At 34.7% G+C, this 24,379-nt stretch overlaps 2 protein-coding genes across 10 annotated transcripts; both read right to left on the bottom strand.

Annotated features, from left to right (window-relative positions):
• Positions 1-67: 67 nt before the first annotated feature.
• On the bottom strand, positions 68-8,550 carry LOC146934046 (ADP-ribosylation factor GTPase-activating protein AGD1-like). 9 transcript variants are annotated; one of them, XR_015007639.1, is made up of 20 exons: positions 8,415-8,550; positions 8,249-8,325; positions 8,058-8,158; positions 7,920-7,990; positions 7,781-7,843; positions 6,464-6,526; positions 6,077-6,142; positions 5,921-5,968; positions 5,742-5,837; positions 5,615-5,656; positions 4,657-4,872; positions 4,399-4,530; positions 4,090-4,314; positions 3,926-4,012; positions 3,532-3,852; positions 2,853-2,998; positions 2,692-2,785; positions 1,860-2,010; positions 1,519-1,779; positions 68-529 (listed from the first exon to the last, which is right to left on the bottom strand). XR_015007639.1 is itself a non-coding variant. In XM_085705880.1 (20 exons), exons 1-20 carry the CDS (start codon positions 8,457-8,459, stop codon positions 421-423), a joined length of 2,403 nt encoding a protein of 800 aa, XP_085562006.1. In that variant the 5' UTR covers positions 8,460-8,550; the 3' UTR covers positions 68-420. The 9 variants fall into 9 exon arrangements, 6 of the variants coding, with proteins under 6 accessions (XP_085562006.1, XP_085562007.1, XP_085562008.1 ...); XR_015007640.1 differs by having other exon boundaries at positions 1,519-1,677; XM_085705880.1 differs by having other exon boundaries at positions 1,519-1,768.
• Positions 8,551-13,689: 5,139 nt separating this feature from the next.
• LOC146934045 (signal recognition particle-related / SRP-like protein) lies at positions 13,690-21,014 on the bottom strand. Its single transcript, XM_085705879.1, has 14 exons — positions 20,895-21,014; positions 20,581-20,676; positions 20,385-20,451; positions 20,139-20,249; positions 18,848-19,043; positions 18,236-18,321; positions 17,807-18,002; positions 17,535-17,646; positions 16,285-16,412; positions 15,980-16,186; positions 15,729-15,838; positions 14,981-15,110; positions 14,298-14,444; positions 13,690-14,147 (listed from the first exon to the last, which is right to left on the bottom strand). The coding sequence occupies exons 2-14, from the start codon at positions 20,669-20,671 to the stop codon at positions 13,917-13,919; spliced, it is 1,812 nt and encodes a 603-aa protein (XP_085562005.1). The 5' UTR covers positions 20,672-20,676; positions 20,895-21,014; the 3' UTR covers positions 13,690-13,916.
• Between the last annotated feature and the right edge of the window lie 3,365 nt (positions 21,015-24,379).

Raw genomic sequence — 24,379 nt, 5'->3', positions numbered from 1 at the left:
CAACGGACCAACCAATCTGTGTTATGTTTAAGTAAACGGAGCCCACAAAAGTGTTGTGTTTAAGATATTTTTGGAAGGAACTAACACTTTGTTAAATAACTTACTAGATACAATCCTTTTGTTTGTCAAAGTATTGTACAATCCTTGTAATCCATGACCATGATCATTCATATGGTCCCACAAATATACTATAGAGGATGGAGGCTGCAAAATTGAACGTTGGCATAGATGGGAAGTCCCATCCATGATCAGCACATCACATCCTAAAATTAATAAGATAGTTGCTATACAACATGACCCAATAAAACCAACCCCACCAGCTTCAGCCCCATTCTTCTCTCCATGCAAGTCACCAACTGCTGGTTTTCAATCTGGGACATGGATTTAATGATTGCTTATAGTAATTGTTTTTGGGCATTGTCATCTTTTTTCCAAGAGAGTGAGAATTTCATTGCCAACACAGCCGGTTTTTGATGCAAGTTTAAGAGGAGTGTTGCCTTCTTTGTCAGCTACATGTGGATTGGCCCCCCTGTAAAAATGATTGATAACTAAGTAAATTTTTCCAAGTATACCAGAAAATATCAACCATGAAACAGCTTATGAGATAATGTATGAACGAGGAAAATTTCCATGACTTTAACTTAAGTTTAATATCTCAATGCAACATTTATCGTGGTATTGTGATAAAGCAAATTCATTCATGGTCAATTATAAAACTCATTAACTGGAAGATGTTTCAATCCACTAGTGTACAACGTGACAATAATGAACTACAGACACACTCTCTCTACTTCCGTAATAAAACACAGAAAAAAGGGAAAACACATTGCAACAGCAAACTACGAAAATGGTATCATTACCAAATGAAATGACAGTAGAAGTTTAGAAATGACATAAACAGAATTAAATCATTGAAAAATTGTTTTTCAGCATAAACGTATTTATCATTTTTAATGTGTATTTGGAAGAATGCTACTATTCCAAGCAAGTTGGAAGTACTACTATTCCAATACGTGGAAATGAAGAAAAGAGTAGCAATAAATGTATTTATCATTTTAACGTGTATTTGGAAGAGTGCATTAACAGTTCAAATTTTACAAAGTTCTTCGAGTAGTCATGTTTAGCATGTATCTAAGATAACACCAAAAGTTTGACATCTTCTCTAGTTTACAGAGCAAATGGGTCATTAAATACTACTCCCTCTATTTCTAAATACATGTCGTAATTTTAAAATGTGCACTATTTATCTAACTTACTTTGAACATATTTTTTAACTAATATATAAATACAAATGTTAGCATGTAAGATGTTTGATTTATCTCGATGAATATTTTCAAAATATCAAATTTTTATAATTTTTTTATTATAGATAATTACAAACATTAATGGTCAAAATTGTGTATTGGCACGTGTGCAGCGGTTGACTGCGACATATACTTTGAAACGGAGGGAGTAATTATTTGATCACATAAGGTGAGTTCGGGCATATAATACAATGGTTGAAAATGTCTACGATACCTCGTAAGAAGCACTTTTGCAGCTGCAGGCTTCCCTCTGATAATACAGTAATGTAGTGGTGTCCGACCTCTTGAATCACAAGCGTTTATATCTGCTCCATGCTGTATGAGCAGATCCACCATGCCGGCGTCACTTGTTAGGCAAGCCAGGTGAATCGCACTAGAACCATTTTGTATGTCGTCAGTCAATTGACTCTCATTTTCAGATGAAATGTTTGAATTAATGAAAGAAGCCGCATTGAAAGAGTCACCTGCACAGTAACTAATTCTTTGAGGACTTCCTGGGTTTTCAACGTCAAAAACTTTTTTGGAGCAGAGATTAACTGGGGCAAGAAGACGTACCTGAAAATGCTTGCCTACTGATGGTATTGACATCCATACCTGATTTGACAATGTGCTGGTATGCTGCCTTCTTGTCATTGGCACAGATGCTTTTTAACATCTGTTGTGCAAGATTTTTCTCTGTCCGGCAAATAAATATTTTCTCAGCATACTGCAATAAGTAGAAACTATTAAGTTCTGTCTCCAGTATGTTAAACTTCTACCAGGTAATAATTCGAGAATAAGAATGCTACTAAATGCTAGAAATCATGAAGAAGTAATAACGGGAAAAAGGGTAAACCTATTTTAAAATAAGAAATAACAGAGTTACCGAATATTCAGTATAAGCATTTTATAATCCCATTATCAAAATGCCTTTGGGGTTTCAGACATGATTTTGCACTGTAAGAAAGGGGCATGACAGGCTAAATTGTACGTAAATTGGCTTGGCTGTGATTTGATTTGAGATCGAGTAGTCCCCAAAGAGATTTGGTACAACCGAGACCCAAAATGTCCTTCAGTTAAAGAGAATTAAAACGATAAAAAGTAACATAAATATTAAATTGTTCACGATTAACGATTAATCATTAAAACCTTTTTTTTTCTTTCTATTTTTGGTCTCATGTAACAACTGACTCCACCCCTTTATGGTACTATTCCATTGTTATCTTAGTTTTACAGTTTCAGCAACATATGGCAGAGATGATTTCTTCCCCGGTTTGATAGTTTCTTCAATAGAGAGTACTATTTCTTCTTCATCTACTTCTGTCTATCTGGTTCCTATCAGAAGGATTCAAGCTTCCTTCATTTTTCTAAACACGGCAAAAGAAACATAAAGTTCTCGAAGGTTTACCTTTGCATGAATGAACTTTTCCTTTAATGAAATAGAATCATCATGTTTTGGTTTTCTTGCATGAAATAGGTTGTCTCTGTTTGCCTTGCATGAACTACATTGCAAAGTGCATATTAGCATAAGTTCAAAGAGATAATCTCATCAAGTTTTGCAATTCTTACCCAACAGGGGTGTCAACGTCTTGCAAAGTACTACTTGAACATAATAGCTCCTCCCAAACTGAGTTGGCAAAATGATTGCCCAGGGACTCAAACATACTTAAGACAGAGTGGTCCCAGACTTTCACATCAAGTGTCAGAGATCTTACCTGCCAAAAATATTTTCTACCTTAGCAACAAAAGTGGAAATTAAAACAAAAAGGATTTTGTTTTGGAAAACTTAGAAATAGTTCTTTACCTACTGTTCATACTGTTTACCACTAAAAATACAAGGCAACTGTCAAAAAATATCACGGCATGCAATGTAAAACCGTTTTGGTGTAACTGTGTAAAACCGACTTGTTCTTATTAAGTTTTGATCGGTCAATTGTAATCAAATTGTCTTTAAAAAGAAATTCGAATAAAAAAAAAATTGTCTTAAAATTTGGCAGCAATGGGACTCACTAAGCTTAAACATATAAAATGAGTCCAAATGTGGTGTCTACGACATGAAATTTTTTCTCCTATTTATAATTTGAATGGCTACCGTTATCGATCTTCATACAGCGAAGAGTAACCATTGTTAGCTAGCAGGTCAGAGGTCCTTTAACCCTGTTTTAGCTTTTATTCAGTAAAAGTTGACTAGATATAAACCATCTACAACATTGAAGGCTAAGAGTAATGTGTCACCTCAAACACTTACTTTTGATATATGCACTCCAAGATTACGATGAACACCAGAGCATTCAATGCATATAAGGATGCCGAGGTTTAAAGATGCCCAGTCTGGTTCAGGTTTACCACAATCAGCGCATTTGTCATTCCCATTCACCTTTCTAAGAACATCAATAGGTTTTTCATTTCTTATACTGTGTTTTTGCAACTGCATACTTTTAGATGCACGTAAGTGGTTCCTAGGGGAGAAACTCTTGTATGAAGACCTTTTGACCTCAGTGTGATCTTCATCTAGAGAACTCTTGTCGGCAAAGTAAGCATCACCATTTTCTGACTTAGCTGATAGAGGCTGTCACATAATAGCAATCAAAATTAGAATGGAGATCAAATATGTATTTTTAAAAAATAAATATATTACATACAGATCCTAGTGTCTGGACACTCAACAAGGAGGCAATTACTCCATTTATCTTTTCCATCCAATCCATCTGGTCCACTGCATTTTCTGCCTGATTTGATTTCCTTAGTGTCATATAAGCAACAATAAAGGACTAACTATGCATTGATAAATTTTAAGAATAAATACCTGCAATGTATAGTTCTTTGATGGAGAAATTATTCTGAAGCAAAATCTTAAATCAGACTGATCTGCATCAACCTTTATAGTTGATGTTAGCAGGTTTACAGTATGACGTGCTACAGATCTTTCATCATGGACACCCCCATGGTAATGAGAAGAAAGCCATCGACCCAGAAGCCCAGAACCATTGTCAGTGGGACTATTCTTCCTTGGAGATGATGGATTGCTGCCCTGAAACAGAATGCTCAGCATTTAATAAGAATACACATCATCTGGTTTAGTGTGTTGAAAGTTTGAGTACAGTTGCTGACTTACATATGACACAGTGCATGGTTTGCGGTAGTAGTACAACATTCCTCGACTATCAAGAACAAAATACCTTCTTTTCCAGTCAGCTCTTAAATTGGAAGATCGCTTTGAAAGATATCCTTGTCGAATGATTTGAACCTAAACTTTGTCCACGAGATGAACAAATGAATATTGTTTTGGCCAGTAACAGAAGTCAAAATTGAAAAGTTGTAAAATTAAGTGCTACATATTCTCAGAGAAAGAAGGAAATGTATTCTAGAATACCTTTCCATTTGCGGCAGATTCCTTTACAACATCTACTACTTCATTTGATATCCTAGAAAAGGGATGTGCAGAGTCTCCACTAGGAGAGCCATTAGGGCCATTCAAGGACAGCCTACTATCTTGATAAACTTGTTTTTTGTATTCTTGCATTTTTTTATAAAGTAAAATCTGGTCCTTATCAAAATTTTCTTTTGACTGTTGTACATAATCCAAAACCTGCAACATAGCTTGCTTAGTCAGATATTTAAGCATTCTACCCCTTACTTCTTAAACTCCAGGTTGAGAAAAAATAGTTCACAAACTTCAGTTAGTAATGCCCACGCTTAGACTAATATTGTGGCTCACATGAAAGACTATCAGGTATAGTTTCTCATTTTAACCGCTAAATTGACTATAAATATTAATTAATGCTATAGAAATTAATTTCTAAGACAACAAAAAATGGTGCCTTGCACACAGGAAAAAGATATTACATTCAATCAACATATTGAAAACGCCAATTAAAATTTCAAGCCAAAATTTATTATGTGCTAGAATTAAGAATTTGTAGATTGATTATTAATATTCCTAGTATTATACAACTTCCTAGGTTAGTGCTTATTCAATGTATTTATTGTAACACTATTAAAAATACATGTTGTGTGATCTGATTACACACACACAGAAATAACAATATGCTTGGAAGCAAACATGTCACTGGGGTTAACTGGTGGTTTCACGTCTGGATGACCCCTCCGGTGGTTCAAGGTTTTGGGTTTTTAAGTACGCTACACCAGCAATTTCAAACGTGTTTTGCTAAGTTACTAACCCAATAGTCAGATGGTAGATAAATTAACTATGTTTCAGCTGCTTGATCCCCCTTGGTTTATAATTTTAGAAAAATCAATAGAAAATTATATATACTTTTCTGTGAAACGTACTGTGTAATATCAAGCAAAAATTGAGATAAGAGCAAAACCTCACTAATGAAAGGTTCCATCTGATTCAGTAGCTGATATCCCTGCAAGAGAAAGAGTTTTCAGATATATATAGCATAAATGCAATACTACATATGGAAAAGAGCCATTTATGTGATTGTCATATGCCTGCTGAAAGTATCGAAGATGGGCATCCATAATTCCAGTGACAACCTCTAAAAACTCAAATCTCTTCTTGACCTCAATGTTATTAAGAGCACCAACCTAGGTCATGAAATATGTTATGTATAAGACCTAATGATATACATCTTTTATTCAGATGAGCATATCCTGTGCAAGTAAAATACCAGACTGAAACGGGCTTCCTCAAACGACGTTCTTGCATTCTTCAATTCCTGGAATGTCACTATACCAAATTAGATTCAAAAGAATAATAGTAACTCAAACAAGCTATTGGATTAACTTATGAATTAGAAAAGCCAAAGAAAAGCTACTGGTAATACCTCTTCTATGACGGTGGCAATATCAATCTTAGTGCTTTTTCTCAGTGACATAAACTTTTCACGTGCCTGTATCAGAAAATCCACATTGCTTGTGTTAGAAAAAATAAAATATGTGGGTGACCTTTCAGCAGCACTACACTAGACACAGAAACACATACTCCTTCCAAAGTACTACAAACTCAAATTAATTTAAATGCTAGAAATTTCCCAAAGTAGAAACTCCATGAATCTTGTGGGTAGTTGATTATACCACAAGAAAATTGCAATTACATCAAAATGGGTTTCTGATTCAGTAAATACAGCTCAAACTAAACGTGTGTAACAGAAGGAAAGTAAATCTATGGATGAAGAGTTCATCACTCTCTGAAATCTTTTCACAATAAGTACCTGGTCATAGACAAGGGCAGCTTTGTCAAAACGCTTACGAGCTTCCTGCAAGCGTTGCTTGAACTGTTAGAAGGGAAAAATAAAAGATATACTTATACCAGTCATACAAAGGTGAAATTTGAATGTGTCACTGACATAAAAAATCAGGCTAAAGAGTGGCCATCTTTAAAACTGAACAATGGTAATTTTCACAATGAGTAGTCTTATGATAGTGATGTTTTCCCCAAAATAATATTAGCTATGTGTTTGAACAGCAAATCCAGATTTAAAGAAAATGGATAAAACACACACAAGAGCGCAGCCGATTGATCACAGAGGCCAGCCAATTGTCCTATGTCTTAGACAGCAGAGTAGCTATTGTGATGTCTATTAAGTAAGCTTAGGGTTACAAATTACTTCACACGCTCCACTTCCCTCGTTATGCTTTCAGCTCCACTCTCTTTGCTTCGCTATGCTTGAGTGACTGACCACTTACCAGTAAATATGAGTCATACACAACAGTGTTTACTGGTAAGGAGTACTTAGGATTCAAATTAGAAGCAAAATAAGATTCTAGATCTAGGGTATCCTGAAGATAAGCATAATGAAATTTTGGAAGTACTTAACTTAGTTATTCATAACTAAGTGTTTCAAGCTATTAGGCCAATAAGAGACCTTAATCATAGAGTTATTAATGGATTTACATTTAGTCCAAAAGATCTTGGATTGCACTCTAAGTACCTGGAACATTCTTTGTCTGTTGTGCTATAGTATCACCCTGACCAAACAACGTAATTCCCTATCATGTCTTTATTTTAGAGATGTATGTTTACATCTAAATCTCTTTTAACGGTTTGATCTATAGTTTTTCATCGTTGTCCTCAGCTATCATCAAGCTATTTGTAGGAAAATGTGTGTATTGGCTGCACATATCATGCTCTCTATATTAATCTAGATTACTTCATATATTAATCTGTATTGCAAAAGATTGAGTTAAACTATTTAGTTTAGTCTTTTCCATATGCTCGAATGCTATTAAATAGATTATTTAAGTTGTTCCTTGCTGCACAAATTAGTTATCAATCCCATTGTAATAGCACAACTGAATATGGTGATTTCGTTTCATAGACACCACATTGTGGTAAATACTATTGAAGAAACTTGTCAAAAACCAAGAGCAGTACAATAACAACTTGAGAGAGGAAGGGCACCGTCGTACTTCTTTATCACTACTTAAATAGGCCATATAAAGTATGAAACCTTAACATTCCATAGGCTTAATGTATACGAACAAACACCGCAAGTATAAACATTAAAAAAAACCATCTAAAAGCATACCTTGACTTCATTGATGTCAACATTGACAATTTGTAATAGGCGGTCATCAATCAAGTGGTCTACCTAAGAAGCCGTATTAAGTACAGTCAGCATAGAGCAATATCAATTGACAAATAAAACTTCAATAGATAATGATTACCTGTGAGCGAAGAAGTTCCTTGTATGTAGTGATTTCTCTCAAAGCAATGGTAAATTTGTTCATTACAGGTCCTGGGAGTAGCGAAAACAAAACAAAATATATTAAAATGAAGAGAAATGTTTAATTAAACGGACTAACCTCCCAAAGCAACAAAATGAGGATCAGTATGGCCTCCTCCAAAACTATCAAGGGAACTTATAAATGCGATGTCCCCATCATATGACTCTCCAAGCCCTTCCCTATGAAAAGTAAGTAAGCAGTGTAAATTAAGAAAAAAGAGTGGGAAATTGAAATGATTGAATAATGAAGGAAAACGTTACAATACTTACGTATATTTTCGGCATCCTTTGTAGAACTTGCAGCTTCTAAGGCGTAATGATTCTGCACTTTCCTCTAAGCATAGAAGCTGCATCAATCAATTCATTCATAATTTTATTTATTTATAAATTAATCATCAATGAATAACGAGATGAAGGATCAGAAATTGATAAGAACCTGTTGGCGGAACATAGGAGTGTCATCAAGATTTGAAAAATGCATTTTCGAATATAATCAAAATTCTTGTTCTTCTTCAGAAGAGAAATCAATGAGACTCAGAGAGAGAAAGAGAATGAAGAAAAAGAGACGAGACGGTTAACGATGGATGGTTGCTTGCGATATTTAATGTCCATCGCTACCTCTCATCAATCAATTTTTACCCGCCTTTTCCTTTTCTCTCTCCTCTCCAACACAAACAAACGCTGTCGTTTTCGCTTCAATACTTTAAACCAAATTAAATTATTTTAAACAACCTTCTAGGACAGGACTAACCGATCAAAATGTTAAATTTCACTCGAGTTTCAAAATTTTCATATTCAGACTATAATGTCACATCCTACAAATACTTGATTTTTTTTTTTTTTTTATAAATTTCACTAAATTTATTTTTGATACTTTAAATTTTATTTATATACTCTGTCAAAAAAAATGAAAATCACGTATATGAAGTATATCACCATCCAAATATTTTAGTAAAAAATTAAGTTTAAGGGGTTTATGTAAAAATATTGACTATAATAGATTGCTTAGATTTTTTTGTACCAAAAAAAAAAAGATTGCTTAGATTTTTAATAGATGAACTTAGTTGACTCTAAAAATATTGACGAACCAAAACTGCACAACATGCAGTTGCTTAATTCTTTAAATAGATGAACTTAGTTGATTCCAAACAATCTAGAAGAACCAAAACTGCACAGCAGGCAAAACTAGAGAGAATAATATCATCAAGCATAAATAAAAGCTAGTTATACAACTTTTAGCTAACGAAATTATACTTACCAAATTACAATTAATTAATTATATGTGTGATTTTACCATCCACACCACCGCACCACCGCTCCCTAACACTGAAGATGTTACCGTTCATGATTTGTTAAATCCGGATCTGCTATCTTGGAATCCTGCTGTGATCCATAATTTATTTTCTATCCAAGAAGCTGCTGCCATCCTGAATATTCCCCTTCCCGCGCGTAATCTCTCAGATGCTCGTGTTTGGAATTACTCTGTGGATGGTGTGTATACTGTCGAAACAGCTTATCGCAGATGCATGTCTCTTGCAGCCGAGGCAGATTTACAATCAGCAGAACCCCATAAGATATGGAACATGATTTGGAAGCAACAAATTCCACATAAAGTTCGTGTCTTCCTATGGCGGCTTGCTCATACATGCCTCCCCACGCGTACTAATCTTATTCAAAAGGGAGTTCCTTGCACAGACGCTTGTGTTTCTTGTGATGATATGGCTGAAACACATACTCACGCTTTTTTTATTTGTCCAAAAGCTTCCAGTTGTTGGGAATTAGTGCAGATAGACAGCACCATCAGAGGCTTGTTACATAATGCTAATGATTTTACCACACTGCTTTCTGACCTCTTTGACAGGTTATCGGACCAACAACAATCTCTGGCTTCTATGATTCTTTGGAGCATTTGGAAGGGGCGTAACTCCAAACTGTGGGAAGGCTCTGATACTCCGCCATCAATCATTGTTCAACGAGCAAAAGATTCTCTTAATGAGTGGAGACTTATGCAAACAGCAAGGCATCCGGTCTTGGGTACACAACAAGAAGTAACATGGTCAAAACCACCAGCTTCAACTGTGAAGTGTAATGTTGATTGTGCTCTCTTTAATAACAACACAATCACTGGATATGGCTGCTGCATTCGTGATTGCTCAGGTCAGCTCTTGTTAGGAATGTCAAGTTATGCTCTTTTCTCCTCCTCTCCTACTGAAGCCGAAGCATTGGGGCTGTTAGAAGCAATCAAGACTGCTATTGCTCATGGTTATCAATCAGTTGTTTCGAGTCTGATTGCAAGTTTGTTGTAGATGCAGTAAACTCGTCTTCAATTCCCCAAAATGAATTAGGAGATACTATTAGTAGATGTCAGGATCTTTTGTTAACTCGCAATAATTTTATTGTTAGTTATGTCAGGAGGCAAGCAAATAAAGTTGCTCACACTATAGCTAGAGCAACTTTATCTCATCCTAGCCCCCATATATTTTATGATGTACCCTATCATTTGTACCATCTGATTATCAATGAAATGGCCTAGTGCTGCCTTTGCTCAAAAAAAAAAAATTATATGTGTGATTTTAGAATTAGTCATTTCTTTCCACCGAAAAAAAGATAGAATTAGTTATCACTAAAATCATGCGATTTTAATAATCCAACGATTACAATTGATTGACAATATAAAAAATATTTACATTAATAATTTATATGAATTAAATCATATAAAAAAAATAATTGATTCTTCCTTCTTAAAAAAAATAGTAATTGATTTTTTTTGATAAGCCAAGAGCAAATTGACAACAAAAAGAAAAGGGTAACGCCAACTAAGTTGGTACGCTACTCTAATCTTGTGTCAATTACTCATATATATTATTAAAAAAAGAGAAAAATTACAAAGAAAATAAAATTGGGGGGACATAAACCTAACCCAATAAAACCACACAAGTGTGTCAGTCGACCCCAAACGGGTAATACAGAAATTAAAACAACACACAAGTGTATCAACCTTTGATTAATCCTAAAACTAATTAAAGGTCTTCTATGCGGTGATTGAACCCTCAATCAACACGGAGGCAATTCATGTACCATCAACTCCCTGCAATAACGGCAACAAGCTACACGACCCTTTCGAGCCCTACAGTCCAATCCAAACAAAATGAATGGTGAATCTTAAACTGGCGTATGAATCATCTGCCAACACAGAAACAATTCAAGATCCATCAACTCCCTGCAAAACAACAACAAGCTAGAATCGCCCCTTTCGAGGAACCAAAGTAACCAAAACAGGCCTAATTATAATCAAACCCAACTTTTTGAGAAAACTTTTTAAGAAACGGTGTATGAATCATCTGTCAACACAGAAAGATTCACGAACCAATAGCCCCTGTCAATAAAAATACAGCAGCTTTACCAGCCCTTTCGAGCTCCAATCCATCTGAATTCTCCGACATAAGCCGTCGAACGACATACTGGACATAATTAAAACAAGTTGACCCAGATCAACGAGAATCCAGACCAAACTTGCCACGACATGCACCGAGTTCGCATCATATCGCAAAACACAGCCACGCCACGTCTTAACGACCACAACAAACAGATTACATCACTACTATGGAGACCAGCAGCGACGCAACCCGCAACCACCACTGTGAAGGAGGCGACGGCTGTCAAACCCAGGACTAGATCGAAACCCAGAGAGTCTCCGGCACCAACCAAAAGCTCCAGACAAAACCGGCGACGAAAACGACGGCGGAAAGAGGCTAGATCCGTTGCTGGTACGACGGAGGAAAAACGGAGAAAACAATCCAGACAGGGTGAATCGGTGGTGCGGAGAAATGATCTCATCGCACCACCGCATGAAAAGGCTACATTTGAAATAATAATTGATTCTTCCATTCAAGAAAATAAAATAATTGATTCTTATCCTTATTTATTAATTTTGTTACGTCTGCAGCAACTTAACCTAATTTTTTCCCGCTCATTTGCTTTATTAGGTTTGCAATTATTTAACCTAACAAATTCCATCTAAAAAAATGCATCGCACCAATTTCATTCTTATCCTCTTGCCTTTTTTTTTTACAATATTTTGTACACTTATTTAATACTAAAAAAATAATTTCATGCCTCTTTTTTTTTGACAATATTTAGTACAATTTGTTTTTTTGAAGGAAATATTTTGTACACTTATTTAATACTAAAAAAATGCATCGCACCAATTTCATGCATTTTTTTTACAAGATTTTGTATACTTTTTTTTTTGAAGGAAATATTTTGTACACTTATTTAATAAAAAAAAATGCATTGCACCAATTTCATGCTTTTTTTTTGACAATATTTTGTATATTTTTTTTTGGAATGAAATATTTTGTACACTTATTTAATACTAAAAAAATACATCGCACCAATTTCATTCTTATCTTGTTGCCTTTTTTTTTTTTTTACAATATTTTCTACACTTATTTAATACGTTTACAAACATAATATCCTAATTTCCATGCAAACTCGACTACCCTAATTTTATTATAATACAACCCGAAGAGAAATATTATATATGCAACCCGAGCAACGCCGGGTAAATAAGCTAGTACGTTGTAATTTTATTAAGTCAATTCTCCCACAATTTTATCAAAACGGAAAAGTCAATACTCCCACAAGGCACAATTAATTAGTATGATATACAGCGTAAAAAAAAAAATGTTTAAGAGTTCCAACATTTAGCTGAAAAAAAATTAATACTTGCGGAATTATCCATGGATGCTGCCTTCATTGCATCTTTGAAAAATAGTGTAGTAGACAACTTCACTTTCGTATGTAAGGTGAGCTGTTGCTGCTGGTGTTGGAGTTTTCAAAAGGTTTTGATCATTTCAGAGTTCGTTCTTTTCCTTGAACTTATTATCTTCTATTTTGTACTAAACAATGTTGGTATCTTCTTGATGGAACTGTACAATGATCGAAAATAACACAAGATATATAAGGTAGGTTGCTTGGGGAATTCCTCTTGTCTGCTTTTTTCTGCTGGGGACCAAAACCAACCTACAATAAATTAATTAATAAGTAGCTATATTTATTTTCTTAAGGCTTTTGCGAAGTATTATTCTTTTGCATATTCATTCATAGTTCAAATCTACACTGCTTGAATGGAATATATACGGAAAGAGTGGAAACAGATGAAGATTAGGAGATGAAGTATGTGTTTGTTTTCGCGTTTCAACACTAATAGAGAAGCTACAAATTGTAAGATCTCTCCAAACGCACGTTCACAACAAATCCACCGCCAATAGAAACATAGGCGAAGTCTCGTTGACAGCATGAGAAAATATTATAAAAACACAGTGATATAGTAACTAATAAGTAGAAAGGGTGCTTAATATTACAGCGAAATTTCAGACAAATTGCCCGAAAAGGCTGGTATATTTGTGTTTTTTTTAACAGATTCCAATCGCACCCTTGGTGCACTGGTACAGTAGAAGCAAATTGGTGAGACAAACTGCAATGGACTATAAAAAGTAAGAATTACACCAGTAAGAAATAGGAACAAGAACTACAAGTGGCTCTGGTGTTATAGCATGGCAAAGCTGCTCAGTTTTTCTCACCGATTTCGATCCGAGTTGGAAAAGATATTTGCATATTAAACCCCATGCTATCCCCCATCAATTAAAACTACAAAGGCAACTATTGGACCCAAAAAAAATATATATATAAAGGCGACTCATAATCAATGTTCAAAACTGGGGACCAAATATAATTTATGAAAATATACTGTACTTTTCAACAAAAAAAAGGAACCCACGTCATCAGTTTTTAAATATCTCTCCGCTGTAAATTTCCAAATATCTCTAGACAACTCAAAATTTGTATATCATCTCATAATTCTCAACAAAGGAACCCGCGTCATCGGTTTCAAGAAATTTTCATTTTAAATAACCAAACACTGAATCAAATATGCTCATCCAAATATTCTGCTTATAAAGCCACCCTTTGCTCTTTTGTCCTTCTTCATCCTATTTTGAATATCTGGGAATTCGATAGTGTTATACGCAAGGTCCAGCACAATCGGGTTACGGGCAATTGCCTGGAAAGCTGGGGGGAAGGGAGCAATGCGGGGTGCAGATTTCACGTTTGAATCACCCACAGCAGACTCATAAACATCAAGTTTCTCCAATAGGAATTTCTCCAACTGAAACAGATAGGATTACATGTCAGAATATATCAATAAATGTTCATGCAGATGCTATTATTGTCTACAGATGCAAGACAGATTCAAGAGTAAAAAAGTCGCAACTTCCCGCTCAAAAAAATAACATAGGAGAAATAGAAAATTATGTACCCGCTCAGCTCCGGTCAATGATATATTGGAGATCCCTTCGGAGATATTCTCTTGAGTCCTCTTCTCCTCCATGATCCCCAATGCATGTTCTATACAACTGTTAGAACGGCATTCATTGCACAAGACCTCTAATTCTTTCACCATAGTCTGCCAAATTGAAAAGGAAAAGAAATAAAAATCAGAAGAAAATACAATCAATAGCAATAAAATCAAATACGAGCTTTCATATAAAAATTAATAAATATAAATCTAAAACAACTATCATTTATTCAACAAAAGTTTCAATCATATTCTAAATTTAGAAGATTATAAGAAACAAAGGGAAGGAATAAACTTCCATATCGCGAAAACACTGTGCAGACTCTAAAGTTGTTAGTGTGAAATTTGAATGTACAAAGATCTCCTCTGATCTGTCAGGCCCGATAGATTACCATCTTTAGGTCTACAGGCCTGGTTGAAGGAGATCATAATATAAAAGGCCTTTATTTAGTTCCTCCCAGTCAACAACAATTGATTTCACACTCAACTTCAGGATCTAACAAGCGTTTCAATGTTATGGAAGTTAGGATGTAAAGTGAAGCGAAGCACATTTCAGTGCACATACCAGACCAAAAAAATCATTTGAAAAATCAACAAACAGGAATTAATACTGCCATTTGATCTTAAAAAATAACTAAAATTACCTTACTATTGCCATCTAACATTTGAAGCTTTCCTAAGGCATCTTCAGCTAAACTGCGAGCACGACAGTACAAAGCATATGCTTCAGCCCTCTTTCCAGCCACACTGTATGACTTTGCAACATAAAAGCACCTGCACATAAGTCATAAGCATGTATACCTTTAGTTTAGGGGGAAACATCTCTTTAAAGACCAGAAACAGATGTGGTTATACTGCCAGCAGGCACCACAGTAATCACCACCTACTGCTCAATTGCCCTTTCCTAGGGGCCCTATGAGAGGAGAGAAAAACTTAATCTTGCTTTCGCAAACATCAAGGCATTAACAAAACAATAAAGATAATATTTGCATATGTTAGAGCTAAGTGATAAGTAAACCACTACAACATTTATTCCCGACTCTATTCATCCAATAAGAGATGACACACTGGGTTTGACCTTTCCATAAATTCTACCGTGATGGGAGCTTTACATACTAGGTTGTCCTATAATCATCATCTGTTAAAAGATATAAATAAAAAACTCTAAAGATGGGAGAACACAAACTGTCGTTAAATATCTATGACATGTTATGATGAACTTTCCTAAATGCTATCGGTATACAAATTTTAATTTTACAGAAGTTAAAAATTTGGTTTCCAGAAAAAGCTGAAAATAACAAGGGTAAGCATGCATGTGCAGTGCAATTAGGAAGCAAATAAATTAAGGGATATCTCTAAGATCAGGAAAAAAAATTGCTCCAGCAAAACAACCTTTCTGCTCGAAAAGCCAAACTTTTGCATGAACACTCTTCAGCAAAGCTAACTTCTTCTGGCTTTTGGTCCCTTCCAGAACTGACTAAATCAGATAGATCAGATGTATTCTGCAAAATATTATTATACATACAAATTATCATTCCATTTGAGGAGCTAATGTTAAAGGAAAAAAAAACAGCAGCTTTGAGGATCTTTACACAGAAATGTGTTCAATAATGCAAGTTCACAAACAAAACATGGATATCAACCTGTAGCAAGAGATCATATAAGCGAACAAGCTCTTCAGGTTTGGTGAGTTTTTCATTTTTATCATCATTACGCTTTGCAAGTTTACTTTTTGCAACCCTGACCAACAAAAGGTTGCGCTCAATGGTTCTTTCTCCTAAGACAGCACTGACAGCCTTATCAAGACCATTCAAATCATCTTTCACACTTTCTGCATTTCCTGCAGTGGCCTAAAATGCACAGAATAATAAAAATAGATCAGCTTAACAAGTAAAAATGTTGTTATTGATTCACAATTAACAGCGAAAATTCAAGTAATTTCCAATACCAAATCAGCCCGAATACAGCCTCTAGCATCATGGTATGCAGAAAAGATTTTGTCAAAAATAACCAGTCTTTTGTCCGCTGAAATATTTTCTGCCAAGGGACCATGAATATCTTTCTCCAGCTCCTGGGCTGATAAAATTATTCAGATAGAAACATTACTACATATAGCTAAACAGAGCTGAACTATATTAAAAAGAAAAGTCGCTGCAAGTAAAAACATGCTAAATCACACAAACAAGTACAATTATAAGAAAAAAATCCAAAAAAGAAAAAAATGGTAGTATGATTCATGAATCACAAACATAAGGGATTATATTTTGCATGTACAAATAAAATGTCTGCTCCAGCAACAATTCCCCTTTTGATACTACATAGCATGTTTGAATGTTTGAATTGTTAGGTGTACTTTCTTGAAACAATTTTTTAAAAAATAAATAAATAAAAATACTGTATACAACTGTTATAAGAAATTTCACTTCCAATTAAATCTTGACAATGTAAATTGAAACAGAGAAAAATCGATTGCAACAAATTCAAGAGTTAGGTTGGAAAAAAAAATGTTAGTTTCCTTTGGCTCTGACATCGACATGAGTTAACAATTTCACACCATATTAAGAAATATATTATTAGTTTGTAAAAAAAATTGAAACAGAGAAAAATCGATTGCAACAAATTCAAGAGCTTGGCTCTGACATCCACATGAGTTAACTAACAATTTCACACCACATTAACAAATATATTATGTGTATGGATTTAGGCTTTTTGCATTTACGAATTAAAATTCAATTTAACACCAAAAGGAGCATTATGGATGTCAACCTAGGGTATCCAAGTCAAAAGTAAAATCCACTAGTCCAGGGATCAGAGAAATATTTGTTCATCAGCCAAACTATATTACCCCAACGAGTTATGTTCAGCAGATATACTACAGATCTACATAAAATAATAGTAACAGAGGGACACACCATGTTCTTCACACCAATATTTTTAGCATATATTTAATATCAGAAAGAGTTTGTCTGTAATTTGCGATTGATTTGTCACAGCATACTCATTTAAGAAAACCCAGAAAGAAAAAGATTCCAAAACAGAAATGCCATTTTACAGCATGGGCAAAAGAGACCATTAGGTGGTTACATACACGTGAGGCAAAGGTGAGAGGTTAACTTCATCTTTTTTAAGTTTGGTCAATAGATAACCTTTTTTTTTTTCAATTTAATAGCTGTCTAAGTTTTATGAGAAGATACCAACCTTTCAAAATGGCAACCCTTGTTTTGGCATTTGATATTGGAAATCTATGGCCAAGCCAATGAAATTCTGTCATGGAAGCAGCTTGTTGAGATCTTGCCTCAGCCATGGCAGCCTGGTACAAACACTAAGTTATCTTTCAAAATAACAAGCAATTGATTCAACATGTTCGCATAAGAGAACATTTGAATATACTGATTCAAAAATATGTGCATATCACAAAACCCATTTTCCCTTTTCTTCAAATAAGTTATACAAATGAAATCTGTACCAACCTCTAGTTTAGCTTTAAAAAGGTCTAATGCAGGTCCTTCCATATCGCCAATGTTTAGTAGTTCAGAGGCTTGTAGATTTGACTGGCCAATTTTGTGAAGGCAGTATCTGATACTAGGTTCTAGTTCCTCAACCCGCTCACGACACAAAACTTGGTTATCCAAATCTCCATATTTCCCTAACTCCTCGTATACAGCCCTGTTAAATAGGATCATGGTTAAAAACTCGACAGGGTGAGTGAAAATAACAGAAACATCACAAAAGCTGATGTGCAAGATTACACAATAAACAAGTGTTTGCCACAGAAAACAAAGATTTGAATTCTTCTTTACATAAAGATCTCATTCAACCAAGCATAAGCTTGTTCCTGCATATTTTTTTCCCTTTCTCCAAGTCAAATATTATAAATCAAGGAGACATAGTATATGTACCTAGCACTTTTGAAGTGCTTTAAAGCCACATCCCAGTTCTGATCTTGCTCAAACAACAAACTCCCCTTCATATAGGACTCGTAAGCCTGAAAATCAGTGAACAAATGAAAGAGGCATTTCCATGCTTCATCAGCAAAATAAACATTTTCTGCCATAGATTAAAATAGTAGAAAAGGGTAAATTATCAAAAGTAAAACCAATCAACTTTTTTTTCTATTCTAATGTGATGCAACGCAACATATTTTCAACTTTGTTATATATTAATTAATTCATTACAACTTTTTTTAAAGGTTTTGTAACATGTAATGCTCTGTATCAAAGGTTTCGTAACATGCAATGCTCTGTATCAGATTATACCGGAAAGGAACAAATCCAACAATAACTCTAAGCATTAAAAATAACAAATAAAAATATTTTATTCTGTATATTAAAAGAACTAATTGATCGTCTATGAGTGAAAAAAAATATTACCAAAAGAGAGGAGTGGGAAATAAAATGCAAAAAAGAGAAAGAATAAATACTGCATTATATTAACAATAAACCATTTGATGTAAATAACAATGGTTGCCAGTTGCCACATGCCTTTGTTGCAATACTGATTAAAAGACTCACCTCAGCTTCCAAAGATGTCCTAGAATCTGCCTTGACCGCACAAAATTGTGAAAACAAAGTAGCCCACTTTACTGCCTTGCGCAACCTACCAATCAGATAGATTCGTTGAGATGCATTTGGTCCATTTGGAAGCTGCCTTTTCTCCATGGCATGACTCCAAGCTCTCTCCGCCGAATAGAGAATCACATGAAGAAACCTGAATTCAAAAGTAAATTCCAATTCCACTGTTAAGCATGTGTAGATAATTTGAAAAGTTGCCAGAAAAATGAAAAGTTTATTTTTTTTAATTCACAAATATAGTAAAATATTTTTAAAAAAAAGGAAAAAGGAAAAAGGACAAACCAAGGCCTAAATGATGAATTCGTATCAAGGCGGGAGATTTCAGATTTAGATAATGATATGCATGAAATGTACGTGATAGAAATGGAAAAACATCTAAAAGTGGCTCAAGAGCGAGAACAGGGAAGTTATAACTCGACAAATAAAAGATTTAACAACCACCATTCAGCTTTGAACTCTTAGACAGAAAACTTTGCCTACCAGTGCTTATCGCAAAAAGCAGTATTAGGATGTTTGTTGGAAAATGGGTAAAGAGTGTGGCAGGCAGAGAGAAGATAACTTTAGGGAGGGTGATAGACAGGAGTGGATCTACTTATTTGTCAGTACTGGGCTTTTATACTTGGCCTAACCTATAGGGTGAGGACTGTCCGCAGCATACAAACACATCGTCAGGTCTTATCTCATCCAATGTGGACTTTTAACAAAACATACACCTCATGCCCAAGACTTCACATCAGGCGTGTGACCCGAGTCGCCCGATAGTGGTGAGCTGATAGCAGGTGGTCCAATGGATCTTGGATAGGCGCTGATATCATAGTAGGTTTTTATATTGAGCCCAACTCATCTTAACAATCTACACTCAACAGGGATCAGACCGCTTCCCATGGATTCCATTTTCTTAGGTGCCACGATTACATGGACTGTGAACGTAATGCCACTCATGCTTATAACTGTCGCTGTCTCAAGTGCTTCGATTTCTAGAGATTGCAAAGCACACGTTTGTGGGATCTTTAGCCCTAGCCTACTACTATTTAGCTCTAGTCACCGTAAGTCTTAAGAGGACACATATGTAATTCGATAGCAATGAAGATGGTAAAGCCTAACAGCCAATTGAAACCAAATCATTCTTTCTAACACTCTTTCCTTCTTCGGTAACACAATTTCAAGCTAATGCACTACAAAAATTCGAGAACTTGCATCAGAAAAGAGAGATGCGGTAAACAAAGCATACCTTACTTCAGTGACATTAGACTCAGTTAAGGTTCTTTTCGTATACTTGCCACGACCGTGGGTAAACTTCAAAGATTTATACAACCTCCTCAATCGGGCTGTACAATACCTCCTACAGTGTCAATGTAAAAAGTGCATTTATTACCAATCTATAGAATTCAAACGTTATACAGCTTAAATCAATGACATTTCAAAAGACGGTAATAAAATATGTCCGCATCCAGTTAGCAACAGCGAAAATACATACCGATAGCGAGTGTAATCTCCGTGACGCAAACCATGCTGCATTTGTGCTGATTTTAACAGCTGCAGAACTGTAAAATTTTAAAATTAAAATGTTAAATTACATCAATCATAAAAGTTTAGTTACTGAATAATGCATTTCTTAATCGTTAGTAAAAGAAACGGCATTGTATTTGTAGAAATAACGAGAAGACACAAACCAGTGATTGAGAATTTGGGAACAATCTGATCAGAATTGGTTGATTTCGGATCATCGACTTCCATGGCAGATGATTGATTCTCTTTTCCCATTAAGTCTTCAATAATTCAAAACATTCACACAATGATTCAGCATAAAAAATAAAATAAAATTAGATCTAGCATTGATGGAAAATAAAATTGAAGATTGATTTGAGAGGCAACTACAACAATGACAGATCTGGTTGTTCCAATTAGTGAAATTTATACATGCAACGATTTTATCGCGCAATTGCGAAATCGCGTAGGGGAAGGGGAGGGGGAAGGATATGAATACCTTGATGATTTTCTGGATACCGGCGTCAAATTCCGCTGCGATTTCCGGCGAGTTCAGTTCACTTCCGACTCCGAGTTGTGTCCTGATTCCGATGCAATTTGTTTTAGGGTTTTAATTATTAACATGAGTTTAACTTTGTCATCTCTATTTATTTTATTTTTTTTGGCTGATGTGGCACGTTGTGTTTGGTTGTTGAGGGAAAAAGTGAAAAGATAAAATGATATTTAAAGATAGTTTTCTTTTTTTAATTGGATATCATCGGCGAACAAAATTAACTATCCACAAAGATTGTCGTAATATTAACTAACTTAGTCCAAAATTAACTAACTTAGTCCACACTTTTCTTTTAACATATTCACGGGGATTAACGTAAATGGTCGTTAAAAACCAGCTAAGAGCGTGCATCTTTGCTGTTCAAAATCGGGGTTGAGATTTCCATAACAATCTCTATATCCTCATCATGGATGATTGAGACGATTATGGTGTTGATGTCTGTAGACTCGTTGGGTTAAGATATATGGTGGTGGAGATGATTATGGTGTTGATGTCCATAGACCCGTTGGGTTAAGATATCTATATTTTAAGATGGATATAGTGTTGTAGCATCAAGTTCATTAAGTTGTCTCGTCCAAACTTTGTGCATGATTAGCTGAATTTTCCTTATGTGCATGGGTATTCTCATTAATGTCTCCCGAAATATCGACGTCCTCATTAATTGATTCCATAATATCAACTTCCTCATTAATTGATTCCGTAATACGGAAGTATGTGTTGGTCTTGGTAATGTTACATTTTTTTCTACCGCGACGCCACCCTTTCCACCGCCATCATTCAATCTATGCTCCCTCTTAGGCTTTTACACCAGCACCCGCAATCCTTTCTAGGGATGGCAATTGGACCCAGGCCCGATGGGCACCCGCAAAAAATATCCACAATAGGTAGGGTAAAACCCCGCTTTTATGGGTATGGGCTCTGTAACACCCCGTTTTCCCAACGTAAAATTTTCATAAATAAAATCAGAGTTTTTCATCATAAAATTGAATGTCACATTTCTTAAAAATCATAAATGGAATAAATAATAATTTATCCTTCAAAACGTTCAACAAAATAATATTTAAAACTTCGCAGCGGAATAGTTTGACAACTTAAATAATCTTTGGCACAAGGGCCTCAATATAAAATCTCATAAAACTTAGTTCAACATCAATTCTTGAAAGATTCATAAAGTAATACGTAAGGAACACAAAGTAAAGACATAATCCCATCCCGTTACGTATCAGAGCACCTAAGACACACTTGTGAGGAGTCCACTCACAACCGCAACTAATCTTGGTTACCTGCAAGTTACCCATACGAAGAGCAACATTTTCAAGCAAAGGGGTGAGATTTCACCAACAACAATATTAAGCATATAATTCATCAATCACATTTAACAACTTAAACTTCATCAACTAGTATCATTAATCTTCCTACATTAGTCATAAACTTCATCTTATATTATCATAATAAATAATCATAAACATCATATATCATCTTAATCATAACATCATATATCACCTTAATCATAACATCATATATATCATCATAAATATCACAAACATCATCACATATCATCATTAGTAAACATGTAACATCTTATCATAAATCACATAGCATCATATCATAAATCACATAGCATCTTATCATAAACAACTTCATAATCAATCTTCATAAGCAACTTCATAATCAATCATCATAAACATCATAATCATTCATCATCTTAAGCATCATAATCATTCATAAAGCACTTCATTAATAGTTCATCAACTTGACATCTTAACATCTTAACAACTCGACAACTTGACATCTTAACATCTTAACAACATCGACTCGACTATGCAACTTCAACTTCTCAAATCATCTTGACAAATGCAAATGCATGTGGTACCATTCTAGGGCATAAGCCCTCATCGTCGTGGTTGAGCATAAATATACTCCTAGGGCATAAGCCCTCATCGTCGTGGTTGAGCAAAAGCTCCATCGTCGTGGTTGAGCAAAAACTCCATCGTCGTGGTTGAGCAAAAGCACCAGGGCATGAGCCCTTATCTTTAAATGAGTATGCATGGATTCAACATCTTACGTCTTAGAAACTTCATGAACATCTATGACATCTTAACAACTTGACGACTTCATAACGACTCGACGACTTAACAACTTCATATCATCTTAACATCTTAACATCTTAACATCTTAACATCTTAAAACATCATATATAATTCACATTAATACTCATATAACAATATCACATTGATAATATTAACAGCAACATGACAGCACACAATTAATTCATCATATATCATCGTATTCAAGTATCAACAATTCATCATGCATCTTTGTAAGAACATAAATAATCATGCACAACATATTTTCATGTCAAACCAAGGCTAATGGAAAGATATCACAATTATCAACAACTTTCATGTTTACAACAAAGATCAATTCAAAACAGAAACATATGAACAAAACGCAAAAACATGAAACAAAAAATGTTGTCACCGTACAATTTTGCTGAGACCTCCTTGGAGTATTTTCATCATAACTCAAAAACTAAAAATCATATTCACGTCAAACCAAAGCCACTGGAAAGATAACAAAATTATCTAAAACTTTCATGTTTTCGCCTAAGACCAATTATGTACCGATCAATACCAATTTTCATTTTAAATTCGGAAAAGTTGTGCTGAAAGTCCATAAAAATTCATTGTGACCTACGTGCAGTAATTTGACCATAACTCAAGTTCTATAAATCGTTTTGACGTGAGACCAACGACATTAGGAAGCTAACATCCATACCTACGACTTTCGTGTTTACACCTAAGATCAATTCGGCACCGATCAATACCAGTTTTAATATCAAAATTCGGGCAGAATGCAGATTTTCTCCAAGTTTCACCTAATCTCATGGTTTTAACCTCAAAACTACTTCCAATAATCATCCTATGGATTATATAAGGTCTGTACACAATTTCTACATCAATTCAACAAGTTTTCATCATCTAATCATCAAATCTCTCTCAAAACCCTAATTCTCAAATTCTCATAAACTCAACCTACAACATGTTAAATTTAATTATCAGAATTAAAGACTTAATATTACTGAAAGTTAGTCTCACCTTTACCTTAGAATTATCGATGCAGCCTCTTCTCTCTTCTCTTTGTCTTCTCTTCTCTTCTCTCCAAACCTTGTTTTCTCCAAAAACTGATCGTACGTTCTATGTCTTTCTAAACCTAACTTCTCTTATATATAATCCCTCATCTAATTTCTCTTACACCTCAAAATTATTCTTTTCCTCATAATCTTATTTATTTCTAAATTAAATATATATCTCTCCCACATAATAATATTAATACACCAAATAACAAATATATCTCTTCACTGAATAACAAATATATTTCTACACCAGATAACACATATATTTCCACACAAAATAACAAATATATTTCTA

The sequence above is a fragment of the Medicago sativa genome, chromosome 4, assembly GCF_051527215.1.
Source record: "Medicago sativa cultivar Bolivia chromosome 4, Bolivia_mono, whole genome shotgun sequence".
NCBI classification, from domain to species: Eukaryota; Viridiplantae; Streptophyta; class Magnoliopsida; order Fabales; family Fabaceae; genus Medicago; species Medicago sativa.
The sequence above is the reverse complement of the archived record's forward strand: the minus strand, read 5'-3'. Positions and strand labels throughout refer to the sequence as shown.